At 39.5% G+C, this 17,803-nt stretch overlaps 1 protein-coding gene across 1 annotated transcript in view; it reads right to left on the minus strand.

Moving 5' to 3' along the window:
• The window catches only part of ND-24 (NADH dehydrogenase ubiquinone), an 18,346-nt gene continuing 543 nt past the window's right edge, over window positions 1-17,803 (minus strand). Inside the window, exons 2-8 of the mRNA XM_076179730.1 lie at window positions 17,437-17,545; window positions 13,639-13,698; window positions 10,249-10,311; window positions 9,941-10,131; window positions 6,992-7,199; window positions 1,602-1,754; window positions 1-127 (exon numbers count right to left, since the gene is read on the minus strand). Of these exons, the coding sequence (XP_076035845.1) occupies window positions 110-127; window positions 1,602-1,754; window positions 6,992-7,199; window positions 9,941-10,131; window positions 10,249-10,311; window positions 13,639-13,698; window positions 17,437-17,475 (732 nt within the window). The 5' untranslated portion in view covers window positions 17,476-17,545 and the 3' untranslated portion in view covers window positions 1-109. The remainder of the gene's footprint in view (window positions 128-1,601; window positions 1,755-6,991; window positions 7,200-9,940; window positions 10,132-10,248; window positions 10,312-13,638; window positions 13,699-17,436; window positions 17,546-17,803) is intronic.

The raw sequence follows: 17,803 nt of genomic DNA on the forward strand, positions 1-17,803 counted from the left end.
TAGAATATACACAGTTTATTAAATCATATGTACATACACGTTTCTACTGGAAACTCTTTGCTCAGTCACTATTTCTAGCTTCATCTCCAAATTTCACTGAATTTTTAAGTCACAGATCATCCCGTACCTGAAATTAATAGATAAAATTATTTCCTTATATACATGTTATTGCAGGAAATTTTCTTTGTTCAATCAATATCTCTAGTCCCATTTTCACATTTCATTCAACTTATGTAAAAATCGATCCCTATTTGTGGCCACAAAATCTAGAATTTTTCATAAACCTTGTCTATAAATTGGCCCTAGTTTTTCAAGCCAACTGTAGTTGATCAACATTGATGATGCAGTAATCACTCTTACCATATACACAGCCTCATATTATAGTGTTTGTTTTTTTACCAAATTAAATGTTATGCCCTGGTTATAATTAAAGTACTTGTTTACATCTCTAACCAGTTATAACATTATAATCCATTTTTTTATTCTTTCTTTTAACCGGGAAACACCGAAGATCATGTCCCTTCTGCAGTTACAAGGAACAGCTCAAAGCTACATTCAAGTAAACTGGAATTAATTTGAGGACATGGGGGACAACAGTGGCAAGTTGAGATGTTTGGCAACAGAGCAAGAGACCATTTTCACTAGGAGGACTGACATGTCTGAAGCCAAAGAGAAATATGAGGAATGAAAATGCTGCCAACTCTGCTGTGCCTCACTGCCCTCACGAATTCCAAACAAGAATCTGCCTCCAAGGTCACCAAAGAAGGGGTGATTGAATGGATAGTAGGAACTAATGCTGGCTGTGACAATCTTTGAATATTTTTTCCCTTCTTTTTTTAGCGTTTAAATTATTGTAATGTGTGTGTTCCATGTGAACATACTTTTTTAAAATAAAATGACATCTGTACTTTATATTTTTCTTTTGTTTTTACTGCCCCCTTTTTTCATGAAGTGTGATGTTGTACCAACAGATGGACCTGGTGATAGAAAATGTAGAATGGCTGTGTATGGATGATGCTGTGATGTATGAAAGGGAGTGGGTGGGGGATGGGGAGGTGAGGGAGTATGTGTGAATAATATTTTGACACAATCTGAAGGGATTTCTTCCCATCTTCTCTTCATCTGCATGAGAAGGGGTCACCAATTAAATGAAGTGGCCTTGCTGTGGATGTGCTGTGTCTTGCTACATTGTTTCTGACCCAGGGCAGTGCATGTGATGCACGAATGACCAGTCATCCAGGAGCCAAGATATGAGGGAGGGGGATGAATGGGAGTGGAGTATGTGGGGATGGAATGTGTGGGAGTGGATTTTATGCCTTTTTTTTTTTTGCTACCTCCCTTGTAAGGGGGTAAAAAAGCCAATAGTATATGTATGTATGTATATATATGTGTGTGTGTATGTGCATGTGTGCATATATACACATATACATATACCTCATGTTTTTGAAAAATCCTTTCAAACTTTCTCTTTTTCTTATACTCACCTGCATTTCCTCTTCAGCCTCACTTCTTTGACCTCGTGATAGAACGTCTTCTTTGCTTGGACCCTGAGAGAGTTTTATCTCATACATCAATAATTTGGTGAAGTACTATAGACTTACCATAAATCCTGGACCAGGAGGTGGTGCGTTCAAAGAAGTTAGACCTCCAGCAGGCTCAGCTGCAAATCGACCAGAACGAGGTCCTGCCCTGGGCTTTTTTCCTTCACTCAGCATGTCTAATATTTCTTCTGTATCAGCCACAGTTAAATCCTCCTAAAACAGAGTAATGTAAATTTTAGAAGGGTAGCGATCCATTTATTCTCATGGAAAACATGTTATTTCATAAAAGTTTATATTTTCTGGCAACCATGATGTTTTGGTTGACAAAATCATAATAACTGAGGATGAACAAAGAGCTGGGTAGATGAAAGACAATAGAGGAAAGGAAGATATAGACAGGAGAAAGGGGAGAGTGAGAAGAGAAACAATATATACATATATATACCCTCCATCCCTTGTATAACAATATTATGTATACACATTCTCCACTCGTCCCATCTCAAGCCTCCTCCCTTCCTTGCTCAACAGACATTCCCCTCTTGCTCAATGCCCTTTTCACCCCATCCATCCAGCTCATCCTTGATTGTCCCCTCAAGTTCACTCCCTCTCTGCCTTCCACACATCTTTTAATAATCTTTTATCACTCTTTCCATGTGTCCAAGCCATCCTAATAATTAATCTTTCATCAGCCCTATCTGCCATCTCCTTTTCCATTCCCACTCTCCTCACCTCCTCATTTCTCACTCTATCCATCCTAGTACATACATACATATACAAAGGCTTTTTCCCCCTTACAAGGGGGGTAGCCAAAAAGGGAAAGGCATAAAATCATCTCCACCCATTCCATCCCTGAATACACTCCACACCCCTCCACCCTCCCTCTTATCTGAGCACCTCCTGGATGACGGGTCATCCCCCTGCTCCTTGTCCACTGCCCTGGGTCAGAAGCAGTGTCGCAAGACACAGCACATCCACAGCAAGGCCGCTTCATTAAATCGGCGACCCCCTCTCTCTGTCCCCCCATTGCATAAAAGGAGAGGACGGAGAGAAATCCCTTCAGGCTGCGTCAAATTTTGCTCACACATACTACCTCACCCCCCACCCCCCTGCCCATTCCACCCCATGCAATCACATCATCATCCATATACAACCATTCTCCATTCACCCGTCTTCTGTCCTCTCCTGTCCTTCCTCAACAGATATTCCCCTCTTCCCCAAAGCCCCCTTCACCCCATCCATCCACCTCATCCTAGGATGTTCCCTCATGTTCACTTCCTCCACATCTGCCTTCCATACCTCTTTTACTAGTCTTTCTTCACTCATTCTTTCCATGTGTCCAAACCATCCTAATATTCTTTCATCAACCCTATCTCCCAGCTCCTTTTCCACCCCTGTTCTCCTCCTCACCTCCTCATTTCTCACTCTATCTAGCCTAGTAACCCCCATCATACTTCTCAGACACCTCATCTCAAACACATTCAAACTCCTTCTCTCTTCTTCTCTTATGTTCCATGTTTCTGCCCCATACAGTGCTGTTGGCACAATCACTCCTTCATACAGTCTCCTCTTAGCATCCATTCCCAAATGTCTATTCCTCATTACACTCTTTAATCAACCAAGGCATTTACTCGCTTCTCTCAATCTACATTCTACCTCCACCTTCACTCCACCTTTTCCTGCCACATTTGCACCCAAGTATCTAAAACTATCCACTTCCTCCAGTCGCTCTCCCTTAATGCTCACTTCCAGTCTACAGCCACTTTCACCCCTTGTACATCTCATCACCTTACTTTTACCCACATTTATCTTTAGCTTTCTTCTATCACATACTCTCCCAAACTCTTCCACCACCTTCCTCAATCCCTCCTCCGATCCTGCCACAAGCGCAGTGTTGTCCGCAAACAACAGCTGGCTTACCTCCCACTTTTCTCCATTTTCTTTAACCATCTCCAATCCCTTGCCCACTACCCTTGCATTTACCTCTCGCACCACCCCATCCATGTATAAGTTGAACAGCCAGGGCGACATAACACATCCTTGACGAAGTCCCACCTTTACCTCGAACCACTCACCCTCTCCATTTCCAATCCTGACACAAGCTCTACTACTCTCATAAAAACTCTTGACAGCTCCCAGAAGCTTTCCTCCTATCCCATATATCTGCATAACCTCCCACAGTGCCTTTCTGTCTACCCTATCATAAGCCTTTTCCAGATCCATAAAAGCCCAAAAAACATCCTTCCCCTTTCCTATAGCTTTCTCACATATCTGTCTTACCACAAAAATCTGATCTACACAACCTCTACCTGTCCTAAATCCACAGTTCCTCACCAATTACTCCTGTTCCTCTCCTAATCCTCTCAATCAAGATCCTCCCATAAGCCTTCCCAACTACACTTAACAAGCTAATCCCTCTGAAACTACTACATTCACACTTGTCCCCTTTTCCCTTGTAAAGAGGAACTATACAGGCACTCCTCCAGTCCTCCGGCACTCTACCCTCTCTCCAGCAAACATTAAATAACTTCACCAACCAGTTCCCCATCACTGTACCTCCCTTTTTCAGACATTCTGCATGGCATCCATCCAGACCAGGTGCCTTACCTGCCTCATCATCTTAACTGCCTTCACCTCATCCTTCCTTATTTCTCCTCCATTCTCCTCACTCATAACTCATTTTCTTTGCATTTCCCACTGCAGCAATCTTTCCTTCCATATCCTCCTTCACATTTAGCAACTCCCTAAAATATTCTGCCCATCTTCCCCTTACTGCCTTCTCTTCCATTATCATCTCTCCATCTGCACCTTTTAGCCTTTCTTCTCTACTTGATTCGCTCCTCTTCCTCTCTTAATTTCTTTCCAAAACATCTTTTTATTACTTTCAAAATTTTCTATCATACTCTTTCCCCATTTCACATCTGCTCTCCTCTTTGCCTCCTTTACCTTTTGCTTTACTTCTCTTTTCTTTTCTTTGTACCTCTCACATGACTCCCTCATTCTATTTTGTAACTAATCTGTGAAAGCTCGCTTCTTCTCTTCTACAACCTTCTTTGTTTCCTCATCCCACCATTCACTACCCTTTCTTTTATTTCCCCCTGCCCTTCTTGTTCCACACACCATCCTTGCACACTTTATGACTCCCTCCTTGAACCATCCCCATTCCTCCTCCACACCCAGCTCTACTCTATCCTTTACTCCCTCCCACTCCTCCTTCAGCTTCTTTCCATACTCCTTCTCCTTTTCCTTTTCAATCAGAGTTCACTCTAAGAACCTCCCTACCTTTTGTCCCTTTCCTCTTTCTCCATCTATCCTCCACTCTCAACTTAACCTCCACCAAAAATGATCTGATATTCCCCCACACTCTCCCCTTAGCACATGTACATCCTTAACTCTTCCTATCATAATCCTATTTACCACTACATAATCCATTAGCGCTCTATCTACCACCCTTCCCTCCACCACCGTCTCCCATGTGTACTTATGCTTGACTTTCTTCCGAAACACTGTATTTGCTATCATCAACTCTCTTTCTAGACACATTTCCACCATCAACTCTCCACTACGATTCTTTCCTGGAACTCCACATTTCCCAACCACTCCTTCTATATTTCTCAAACTTTTCATCTCAAACACATTTAAACTTTTCCTCTCTGCCTCACTTAAATTCCAAGTCTCTACCCTCTTTTAGACAAACATTAAACAAATCTCACCACCTAGTCCAACATAAATATACCTCCCTTTATTAGGCACTCTGCATGACAACCATCTAATCCAGGTGCCTTTCCTGCTCTCACCATTTTTAATAACTGCTTTCACCTCATCTTTTCTTATTTATCTTCCATTTTCCTCATTCATCACTGTCATTTTCTTAGTGTTTCCCACTGCAACTAACTTTCCCTCCCTATCCTCCACATTTAACAACTCCCTAAAAAAATAAAATAAACACACACACACACACACACATATATATATATATATATATATATATATATATATATATTATATATATATATATATATATATATATATATATATATATATATATGCAAAATAGACCATTTGGAAAAAGAAACTGCTTTTTTAGTTTCTTTTTTCAATTGGTCTACTTTGCATAAGTGAACACATGTACCCATGTTCTTATTAGCATATATATACATGTGTGTGTGTATTAATGGTATATATGGCAGATTTTTTTCTCTCATGCATATGTCACTGAAAGTGAGGGCCATGGTGAAGTCATAAAGCTCCTTTCAATTACCAATAATGACTACCTACCTAGAGTGAACTCATAAACCTCCTTTCAAAGGAGAATAAGTCTACAGTAAGGCATATGGAAAATACATCATACAGATCACATGGGTTTTTTCTCCCTTGTACAGGGAAAAGTCATTGGTATATGTCAATTTTTGCCTTATAATAACTAAGAGAGGGTACATGCAAAGTATGCTAAATACATGTTCCTACCACGATGCAGACCATGATACAGACCACTCATTGGTGTGCTGCAAAATCAAGCTGGAGTCCAAAAAATTTCACATTGCAAAACCACCTAGAAAACCTCAACTGCACACCAGCAAAGTGAGGGATCACACAGTACAAGTAGCACTGATCAGCAGTCTCAAAGCAGAGTTGCAGACCTAACTCCCTCGGGGAAATACAAAAGTACACTGGGAAAGCCTCAGAGACTAGATCTACTAGGTCCACACTGGGGAAGGAAAAGATGAGACAGAAAACTGGTTTGAATAAATGCAACAATCTTGAATCCTGTAATTGACGAAATGCGAGCTACATGCCTAAAATAATAACAGGAACCAAGCCAGTCAAACCTACAAGCTCTGGGAGCACCTAAAAGTAAGGTGAAACAAGCAGCCAGAGAATGTGCTAATAACTACTGATGAGCATCTGTGGAAAAAAATCAGATAGCAGCAGACACTGTGAATATCAAGAGTGTTTATAACAGCATCAAACAAGCCATAGGCCCTACACAACAGATTGCCATCCTCGAATCAATAGCTGGGGATGTCATCACAAACAGAAACAACCAAATGGAACACTGGGTTGAGCACTATGTAGGTCTCTATGGCAGTGGTTGCTCTATATATGATACTGCTATCCAAGCCCATGAAGAACTACTCATCATAACAGAGCTTGACAACACACCATCAACTGACATTGACAATCTACCATCAAGCAAAGCACAAGGCTTAAGACAGAATTCCAGCTGAAGTGATTAAAATTGCAAAAGAACCACTCCTTAAGCATCTCCACAGATCCACAGATCTGCCAGAACAATGGGACTCCTGCAAGCGAGACCTGGGGCAATGGATTGACCGACTGGTACCGAGCTTTTGATCCTTCCACATTAATCTATAATAATGCAACTAATGAAAAAATTAATCTTAAAACCTACTTTATATCACACAAATTTAAATATAAATAGCATTACTTACATAGTAGTCATCATTAACTTGAAACATTGGTGCATTAACACAGGCACCTAAGCACTCCACTTCTGATAATGTGAACAGGTTGTCTTTTGTTGTTTCACCAACTTTGATTCCCAGCTTATTCTTTATGGCATCCATAACTTCCTCTGATCCCCGCAGCCAGCAAGGTGTAGTTGTACAAACCTGGATATGATATTTTCCAACAGGGTTTCTGAAAGAGAGCAAATGGGTAAAAAGTACCATAAACATCCCCCTAATACATACCATAATTTTAGTACATATTATACATGCATATACATGCCAAGGACTTTTTCCTCCTTACAAGGGAGGTAGCCAAAGTCAAAAGACATCATTCTACTCCAACACACTCCACTCTCATTCACCACCCCTCCCTCTTTTCTTAGTTCCTCGTGGATGATGGGTTATCCCTGCATCTTGCCCATTGTCCTAGGTCAGAAGCAACACAAGACACAGCACATCCACAGCTAGGCCACTTCATTTAATCAGTGACCTCCTGCTTCCCCTCCTACAGAAAAAGAGAAGATGGGGAGAAATCCCTTCGGGCTGCGTCAAAATTTCCTTCACACATAACCACTCCCTAACCCCCCATCTCACACCCACTACCTTCCATGCATCACAGCATCATCCATACACAACCATTCTCCATTCACCCCTATTACTCCCTGTAATTCCAAATCTTTGGTATATATATACATTTAGAATACCAAAGAAATTTTAAAAGAAAACCAAGACAGCCTATATAGGTGAAAGATGATTATGATAAGTTAAAGGAATGAAAGGTGAATCTAGAAAATATCAGAGATCAAACATGAACAACGGTGGATAAAGATACACGAGGAAAAGTCCAATCTAATAAGATTGTGGAGCAGCAAGAGATTAAAGGAAAAATGTTGAGTTAACAAAAGTATCTAATACTGGAGAAATGCTAAAAAGAAAAACTAGACAAAAAAGTATGATCATGGAAGGATAGAAAGAGGATTCACCAGTAATAACAGCAACAACAAAAAAGTCCAGCAGAAAGCTGCAGAAATTGTGGTGAAAGGAATTACAATGAGAATAGCATAAACGAGTTCACATAAAATATTCATGTTTGGCAGATATGACCCAAAAGTTATACACACACACCTACACACAATGGACAAAAGATTTCTTTGAAGGGAAGACACATGAGGACAGTGGTAAAGGATAAGACAACTTGTCAGGAGCTTCATGCTTGCACCAATAATGTTTCTTATCTATGTCAGTGACATACTGAAGGCACAAGCTATGCTAACAAGTCTGTAGATGATGCAAACATCATGTGTAGAGTGAAAAGCCAGGCTATTGCAGAAATATCTAGATACTATTTTTGCATGGAGCCAGGAATGGAAAATTAATTTCAATACACAAAACTCCTGGAAATGGGAAACAGCTGCTAAAGACCATCTTCAAAGTATTCTTTGGGAAGTGAACCCACTTCAAACACAAAAGACATGAAAGTTTGGGAGTTTTGATAGAAGACAACCTATCACATGACAGACCTATCAGCAAGCTCCCATGTAGCCACCCTCCCAACAGCTCTCAACAAGCTTGATCAAATTGCCCCAGCCATGAATATATATGCGAGTGTCCCCATTTGTCTCTTCCACTGAGGGTTGTGACTTGTGGAGACAACCCTATGAGGAGTAGGATCAACATCCGGGAAATGTACCACATGCCCATGCAGCCAGAGTTGACATTCATGAATTATGCTGGTAACTGGTGGGTCAGGGATTGGAGATGGTTAAAGAAAATCGAGAAAAGTGGGGGTGAGGTAGTATGTGTGAGCAAATTTTGACACAGCCCAAAGGGATTTTTCCCCGTCCTCTCATTTTATGCAATGGGGGGACGGAGAGGGGGGGTCGCCGATTTAATGAAGCGGCCTTGCTATGGATGTGCTGTGTCTTGCAACACTGCTTCTGACCCAGGGCAGTGGACAAGGTGCAGGGATGACCTGTCATTCAGGAGGTGCTAAGATAAGAGGGAGGGTGGAGGGGTGTGGAGTGTATTCAGGGATGGAATGGGTGGGAATGATTTTGTGCCTTTTTCTTTTTGGCTACCCCCCTTGTAAGGGGGAGGGAGCCTTGGTATATGTATGTATGTATGTAACTGGCATACACTGAGTCTCACAGCACTGCCTATGGTTTGATACAAAATCATTCCAATGATGCCACATGATTCTCTGAAGGTAATTAGGGTTCTGGTTGGAGTCTTCCTTCGAGACCCTCTTATGCCTCAACTCTTTGGAAAAGGAGAATAGAGGGGATACCTACTGGTAGTTCCCTTGTTACATCCAAAGTATCTATAAAGTATGGAAACACACTCACAACACTGTTCTCTCCACCCCCAACAACCACAGGGGGATCAGAGAATGAAGAAAAGTGGTCTTGTAAGTAGTAAAGAATATATTAACCTCTTCATTACAAGTCAACTATTTGCGCGCATATTAAGTTGCCTGATGTACAATGATACATCGCAATACACACATCAAAAAATATAAAGTTACAGCTGTTATACTTGTTCTCTTGCACCCAGAATGTTTATAACCACAGAAAATGTGATTAAGCCTTTTCACAGAATACAGGGAACACTCAGTTACAACTACAAAATAAATATAATCAGGATGCCAACACTGGCATCCTTGTATACTCATTTTCACCTCATGATGCCTACATAGGCACCATCATATTCTAGGGGTTAAAGGGAGTAGCTGAAACGTGGGACAGCAACAGTAAAAATGTATATCTCATCATTCCTTTCTAAATAGATCTTTACTCCAACACCAACAAATGATGCATGGCTCTAGTCCACAAGAGGTGCCCCAAAACTGTCTCAAAAGTATCAACTGCATGTATCCATGCAGTAGTACCTCTGTACAGAGGCAGCTACTTTTGAGAGAGAGAAAAAACTAACCTCATATACATAGTATAAAAGGTTGCCACTTCATAGACACGCATCCTTGGCATACTCAAGAGCTTGGCAACAGCATGCATTGCACTGAGGGGAAGCCAACCACCCACTTGTCGTTGTGCTAGATCTAAGAGAGGAATCACTGCTGCACGTTTATGGCCATCAGGATAAATGGACATTATAGCCTCTGCTCTCTGAATGAAGAAAAAGAAAGATTATATCTATTTCTCATACTAAGATTTTAATAGTAGCAAATATGTATATTAAAAAGCAAATGCCTGTAAATATGACAAGGCAATGCAAACACTGACCTTCAAGTTATCTGAAGTAAATTCAAAGGATGTATCCACATTATTTGATGTACTATCACGATGCTGCAAAAATTAAGATTCAAAATCAGTTTTATCAATCAATCCATTGTCTCGGGTCTCTCTTGCAGGAAACTCGTGTCTCCCAAGTAATCTGGAAGAGACAACAGATGGGCCCACAAGTAACTCGTCTAATCTTACGCTAGTATCATTAAGGTTAGTAGGAGGGGATACACGGTGTATTGTGGTGGGAGGGCAATTAGCTGGGTAGCAGTGGGATGGTGACCTCTTCACACTTGGGTGCAGTGTGCAATTAAACAGAGATTGTAGATGTCATATCAGATTGTATGTTCATTGATGGGGAATTCTCATGAATTAACAATGCTTCTAGCAACTGTAATCTTTGGAACTTCACAATGCAAGCAATTATTGTTGTGTTATTTATCAATTCATCTCTATTGATTTCCTTGTGATCATGCTGATATACCTAACACCTACTCCCTTCGATCAATGGATGAATTTATAGACATACAGAGAGTGAATAAATCTAATGGCTTCATAGCCTTGTTGGATGCAGCCAGTCTGTTTACTAATGTCCCAATGAACAACTGAGATAATTTTAAACTATAGATATAATCACCCTGATCTTACACCAACCCCCTACTAAAAAAAAAAAAAAAAAAAGCTTAAAATCTGTACACCAACGGCTCCCTTCAGATTTCCTCAAGGATACCTCCTATATGTCCAGCGTGGTTGGTGTTGTGATAGGGGGGTCACCCCTTGGGATCCTCTTTCCTACCAGGCTTTCATGTCAGCAGAAGAAACAACATTTCAGGATACTGAGGTAAACCCCTAGTTGTACTGTAGGTGCATATTTTTTTTCTGTACAAATTTCCTTGACCTCTTACAAACTTTAAGATTGCTGATGCAAGAGAATTCAGGCATAGTATTCACAATAGTGATGAATATTAATGGTAAACTTTTTTTATGTTCTTGTAAATTCCAGTTCAGGCGAATTTGCTACCAGTGTGTATGGCAAACTTGCCAACTCAGATAAATGTATGAATGGTAATGGCAAATGAGGTAAAGGTGGGACTGCATTAAGACTGTGTCATGTTACCATGGCTGTTCAATGAGCAAGGGTGATGGGCAGGGGGTTCAAGATGGTTAGAGATAGTGGAGGGAAGTGGGAGGTGAGTCAGTTGTTTGCACATGACACTACACTTGTGGCTGGGTCAGAGAAGGAATTTAGGCAGTTAGTGACAGAGTTTGGGAAGTTATGCAATAGGAAAAATTTGAAGGTACATACATATACCAAAGGCTTTTTCCCCCTTACACGGGGGGTAGCCAAAAAGAAAATGGCATAGAAATCACTCCCACCCATTTCATTTCCCATATATTCCACTCCCCTCCACCCTCCTATCTTGGCACCTCCTGAGTGATGGGTCATCTCTGCATCCTGTCCACTGTGTGATGTAGTACAAGGAGAGGGGGTGGCAGCAAGTTTAAAGACTTAAAGGAGAGAGACTGGAGAAGTGGACAGTATTTGGGGTCGCATGTGGCAGGAAAGGGACAAGTGGAGGTGGAGGTCAATTGCAGAGCAGGTAAATATTTTGGGAGACTGAAAAGTGTCATGTGAAATAGGCATCTTGGCATGGAGGCAAAGAGAAGGGGTTGTGCTTACACCATTGTACTACAAGGCAGGGACTTGGAATCTAAGACAGAAAGGTGAAGTTTAAATGTGTTTGAGATGAAGTGCCTGAGAAGTATCGTAGGGGTTATAACATTGAATAGAGAGAAATTAGGTGATGAGGAGAGCAGAGGTAGAAAATGGGTTGGCAGATAAGGCTGATGAAAAAATATTGGGATGGTTTGGACACACACAGAGAATATGTGAAGAAAGAGTAGCAAAAAAGAGTGGAAAGCAGAGATGGATGGAGTGAATTCAAGAGGACAACAGATGATGAGATGGATAGATGAGGTGAACGGGGCTTTGAAGGGAATGTCTACTGAGCAGGGAAGGTAAAAGGCAAAGGATAGGTGTGAGTGGAGAGTGGTTTTGTATTGGATGATAGCTTGATGCAGCCCAACCCAAAGGTATTTCTCCTGGTCTTCTCTATTTTCTGCACGAGGGGATGAGGAGGGAGGGTCTACATGCAAGTGAAGCTGCCCTACTGTGGATGTGCTGTGTCTTGTTGCATTGCTTCTGATCCCCCCAGGGCAGTGGGCAGGAAGGAGACAGGGATGATGACCCTTCATCCACCAGAAGCTGACATGAGAGGGAAATAAGGAGTCCTAAAAAAAGTACAGACGCTCCTCAACTTACGTTTTAGTTACGTTCCGAACGGCCGAACGTAAGTTGAAGATGAACGTAAGTTGTTACTGTACTATACATCCGTAAATTTTATTACCGTATCTTATAAAACACCCCTAAATCATTAATTATACACATAACATTGTAAAATAATAACATTAATTTCAAATAAATTAAATTCAAGCAACATAAATTGAGATGGTGGAGGAAGAGGGGGAGGAGGAGGCAAGGCATGTTCAGTTTGTCGTTTGTGCAATGTAAACAATAGACGCAGCGTCATGCGCAAGTATAGTTTGAACTAAGGAGAGCTCGCTAAAGTAAAAAATTCACTCAATTTTTTTTTTTTTTTTACAATTTTTTTTTAGTCAGTTCAAACATAAAATCGAAAAAACGTAAAACGAATGAACGTAAGTAGAGGAGCGTCTGTACTCGCCAAAATTTTCTCCGTGACTGCTAGGCAAGAATTTTTTTCATACTGCTGAAATTGAATCATGACACACTAAAAGGAGATGTCTTTTTTCTTTAACATGTGAATATTACAGGAGACTTACCTGTCTCTTTAATAATAAGTGGGAGATATTAAATTGTTTCCACAGCCTTTTTATGCTTTTGTCTTGTCTTGTCTTTGTTGTTTAGAACTTACCCTTAAACTTGACCAAGTAGGCTTACTCAATTAATATACCACAATGCTCAGCTTCATTCTGTGGTAACATCATCACTGAGGCGCACAAAATTTGAACTTCAACTTTTCGAAGGTGCACGTTTTAGTGCCCCTTATTTTGAATTTAGGCGCATTATGGTGCGGGCGTGAAAATGCGCACCTTATAAGACAAGCCCTGAATAAGTAGAATGGGTGTGTGCCTTGACTAACTACCTCATTTATAAGGGAAAGCCCTTGATGTATACAAATATTCACATTAAAAAACAATAATAATAATGTCTAACTGGAATTTGTGTACCATTCAACATAATAAAATCAAAAGAAGTTTCCACAAGAGTGGCAAAGACTCTGCAAGGGAGTCTTTTCTTTGAATCTTTCCAAAATGCTGCTCAAACACTCTAGTGAGGAAAACACTTACCACAAACAAATTGTCACTCGATAAAACAGCACTATGCTGGATACTGCGCACATTTCGAGCCTGTAAGAAGAAAAGAAAAACTCTTATGACCAAATTGACAAAAATAATTCTAAAATAGAAACAAGCTGCCATATCTCAGGTATATCCCAACAAGCCTTCACAATTTATGAGGGTTAGGTTTTCCTTATCTGTTTCAGGGTCTTCACCCCTATCTCTTACCTAAGAAGTAGTAGGGTGCAAGATACACAAAAATGATTTGAAAGCAAGTGGAGGGGTAATCAACTGCTAACTCACCACCTCCAACTGGTGCCCCCATGGGCTAGGCCACAAGCGAGGAGGTGACAAACTGACAGTATATTCAATAACAGTCTCTCCCACTAACAATAACTTCATTCTGAATTGGTTATCTGAATTTCTCAGTAGCATGAAGCAATGGATAGTTGTCAATGGTTCAGTCAGATTGGATGGAAGTCGTCAGTGGACTGCCCCAAGGTTCTGTGGGCCTGTTGCTGTTTGTCCTATATATCAACAATCTTCCAGAATGTGCACAGAATAGTAAAATGTTTTTATATGTGGATGATACAAAGGTGTTCAGAAAAATACATAGCAGGGGTGATTGCGATGAATTACAAGAAAACCCAAAAAGGATGGATAAGTGGTCAATAAAATTATTATTATGATTTCACCCCAAAAAATTTAATATGATGAGAATTGACAAGTCAAACATTGTGAGCTACCAGCAATTATTGATAATGAACTCAATGAAATCAAGGTAGAGAAGGACCTGGGGGTTAAGCTAGACTGAGTTTTACAGAACATATAGCAGAAAAGATAAACATTGCCAAACGAGTGGTTGGACTAATAAGAACATTTATTACATTAGATGAGAATATATTCAAGTTCCTATTTGTGGTACTGGTCCAACCGCATCTCGAATATACCAACCAAGCATGTAGTCCCCACAAGAAGAAAGACATGGAAACAACTGAATGTGCTCAAAGAAGAGCTACAAAGGGGTCTCACTAATTGCTGAACAAACCGAACAAAACCGATAAAAGCCGAACATACCAACAAAACCCAAACAAGGACGGTTTTTGCTCAAATGCACACTTCTATATATATATGGTTGCATTATTTGAACTATTTTCTTTAAAATGTGTGATTTCCATTAAATATGATCAAAGAGAAGTTACGTTTTTATCCTCTGCAAAATTACCGAACACAGCTACGATTCGACCCAGCCCGTCTATGATCACTGGTGGTATGGATCAAACTACACTCTTTTAAGTTTCTTACTATTGTGATATTAGTGTAATTGACTGCATATAGTTGAATTATTTCAACTATTTTCTTTAAAATGTGTTACGTCATACTGCAGAGGCTAAAACATAACTTCTCTTTGGTCAAATTACATGAAAATCACACATTTTAAAGAAAATAGTTGAAATAATTCAACTATATGCAGTATATTACACTAATAACACAACAGTAAGAAACTTAAAAGAGTGTAGTTTGATCCATACCACCAGTGATCATAGACGGCGGGCTGGACGAATCATACCTGTGTTCGGTAATTTTGCAGAGGATAAAAACGTAACTTCTCTTTGATCATATTACATGGAAATCACACATTTTAAAGAAAATAGTTCAAATAATGCAACCATATATATATATAGAAGTGTGCATTTGAGCAAAAACCATCCTTGTTTGGGTTTTGTTGGTTTGTTCGGCTTTTATCTGTTTTGTTCGGTTTGTTCGGCAATTAGTGAGACCACTACAAAGCTCCTTCCTTCAATGAAAGAGTTATCCTACCAAGAGTCTGAGGAAACTGAAACTTTCAACCCTGCTGGCATATAGAAGATCAAGAGGAGGTATGTTGGAAACTTTTAAGGTAATGGATGGGATTTATGATGAGGAAGTCTGTGAAGATTTATTAAAGTGACAAACTGGACTGAGGGTGGGACATAAGAAAAAAAAATCTTCAAACAATGACCTAGGTTAGATATATATATAAGAAAATATGCCTTCTCATTGTGCAATAGGGTACTGAACAACAGATTCTATGATAAATGCAAAAACAGTTAAAGAATTTGACAACAACTTAGATAAAACCTGGATAACACAAAGCGGAAATATGATTAGGTAGGTCAAACACCACCAGAGGCGCCACCGTCGATGACGAGCCCAATAGCGCATCATTTTATGTGCACGCCGTGCAAACGGCCAAATTTACATACCGCCGGAAATTTCATTCATACAAATGTTATGCAAGTGTATTTACTACGATCATAGTAAATTTCAAACAATTACATCATCAGTTACATGTTGGTACATAAAAACAAAAGATAAACATGGCGGCTTGCATTCAGCAGTAAATCGAAAATTGGTTTATGTTTCAGCATAAAAAATGAGCTAAATAAATTCAGAGTTTTGGCAACTACCCAAAATAAACGAAAACTACTAGTCTCGCGGATTATTCTAATACCAAAATAAAGGCAGCGTGTTACGGAAGAGCTGAGAAATCGGTGGTACTAATTAGTTCTTTTTTCTATCGGGTCGGATTATCGGATAACATCAACATCCATCCCGCCATCTTATCTATAACTGGTGGTATGGATCAAACTTCACTCTATTAAGTTTCTTACTATTATGTTATTAGTGTAATAGACTTATAGTTGAATTATTTGAACTATTTTCTTTAAAATGTGTGATTTTCATGTAATTTGATCAAAGAGAAGTTACGTTTTTATCCTCCGTAATATTATGGACCACAGCTACAATTCGTCCTGCCCGCTATCTATGATCACTGGTGGTATGGATCAAACTACACTATTAATTTAGTTACTATTGTGTAATTAGTATAATAGCTTGCATATAGTTGAATTATTCAAACTATTTTCTTTAAAACGTGTGATTTTCATGTAATTTGACGGTATTCGTGGCTGTGGTGGGTAATTTTGCAGAGGATAATAATGTAATTCTATGATCAAATTACATGGAAATCACACATCTTAAAGAAAATATGTCAAATAATGCAACCATATGCTAAATTTTTTATATAAAATTGTGCCTATCAGTAAAATCATCATTGTTTACGTTTGATCGGCGATTGGTCAGACTGCACGTTTCGGCCCGATTTCCTGGGACAAAATTGGCCCGATTTAATTCCATTCAAAATACAATATCTCGAGAACTAGGACAGCTAGATGGATAATTCAAATTGCATTATACTCATAGCGACTTTTTGCATCCCATGAGAACTACTTCAGCTCAAATATCAGGAATTCTATTTTCATGTTGACTTAGCTAATATGATCATACAGACAAAATTACTAGTGCCTCAGTCAGGGTGACCACCCAACCTATCATCCAGTAAGTTTTGCAGAACTGAAGATGCAAGCCCAATAGCTTCTTCCAGATATCTATGTAACTATGTAAAAATCGCTACTGATCTTAAGTTAATATAAATTTGCAGCACTTATTTGTGGGGATCAAAATACTCAGATGATATCCAATGAATGATTGCATCACTCCCATCAGATCAGACTGGGAAACAACTTTAATCTTTCCATGCTTGTTCCTTAACTTTCTTTTGAGTATTAATTTTCTTGTTCTGTTAGGTTGTGTTTGTTTTTCGGTTGATTCCTTTTTCACATTCTACAATTCAACTAGGTCGCAACTGGGTTAGGGTAAGAACTTGTTCGCTCTACCTTAATTCTTGAAATTGTAAATTTCAATGACTGGTAATTTCAATGTGATCATATAATAATGGGGTAGTATTACTGAGGACTGACTTACCGCAGAAATTCCAATGGATTTGACAAATGAAGAAATCATCCTGGATTTCTTGTGATCTTGTAGCACAGCTGATCCTTATGAACTAGGTGGTCTCAGGGTTATTGATGCCCTGTAAGACCAATGCAATTGCTAGTGGTGGTCCTATAACTGTACTGCCATTCCTTTCCATGCTTGATAATCTCACTAAAATCAAACTTATAGGATATGGCTATGATAATATACAAATAAATTATATAATACCGAGATAAAAGATCATGTATGAAACAGTAACCTAGAATAAGTACACCGAATAATGTGCACGTTAAATTCTAATTAGAAATATATGTTAATAATGACCATATTATTTTTTCTTATTAAAGTCTGGGTC

Source organism: Oratosquilla oratoria, chromosome 43, assembly GCF_046742065.1.
Source record: "Oratosquilla oratoria isolate Oo_2021 chromosome 43, ASM4674206v1, whole genome shotgun sequence".
Taxonomy (NCBI): domain Eukaryota; kingdom Metazoa; phylum Arthropoda; class Malacostraca; order Stomatopoda; family Squillidae; genus Oratosquilla; species Oratosquilla oratoria.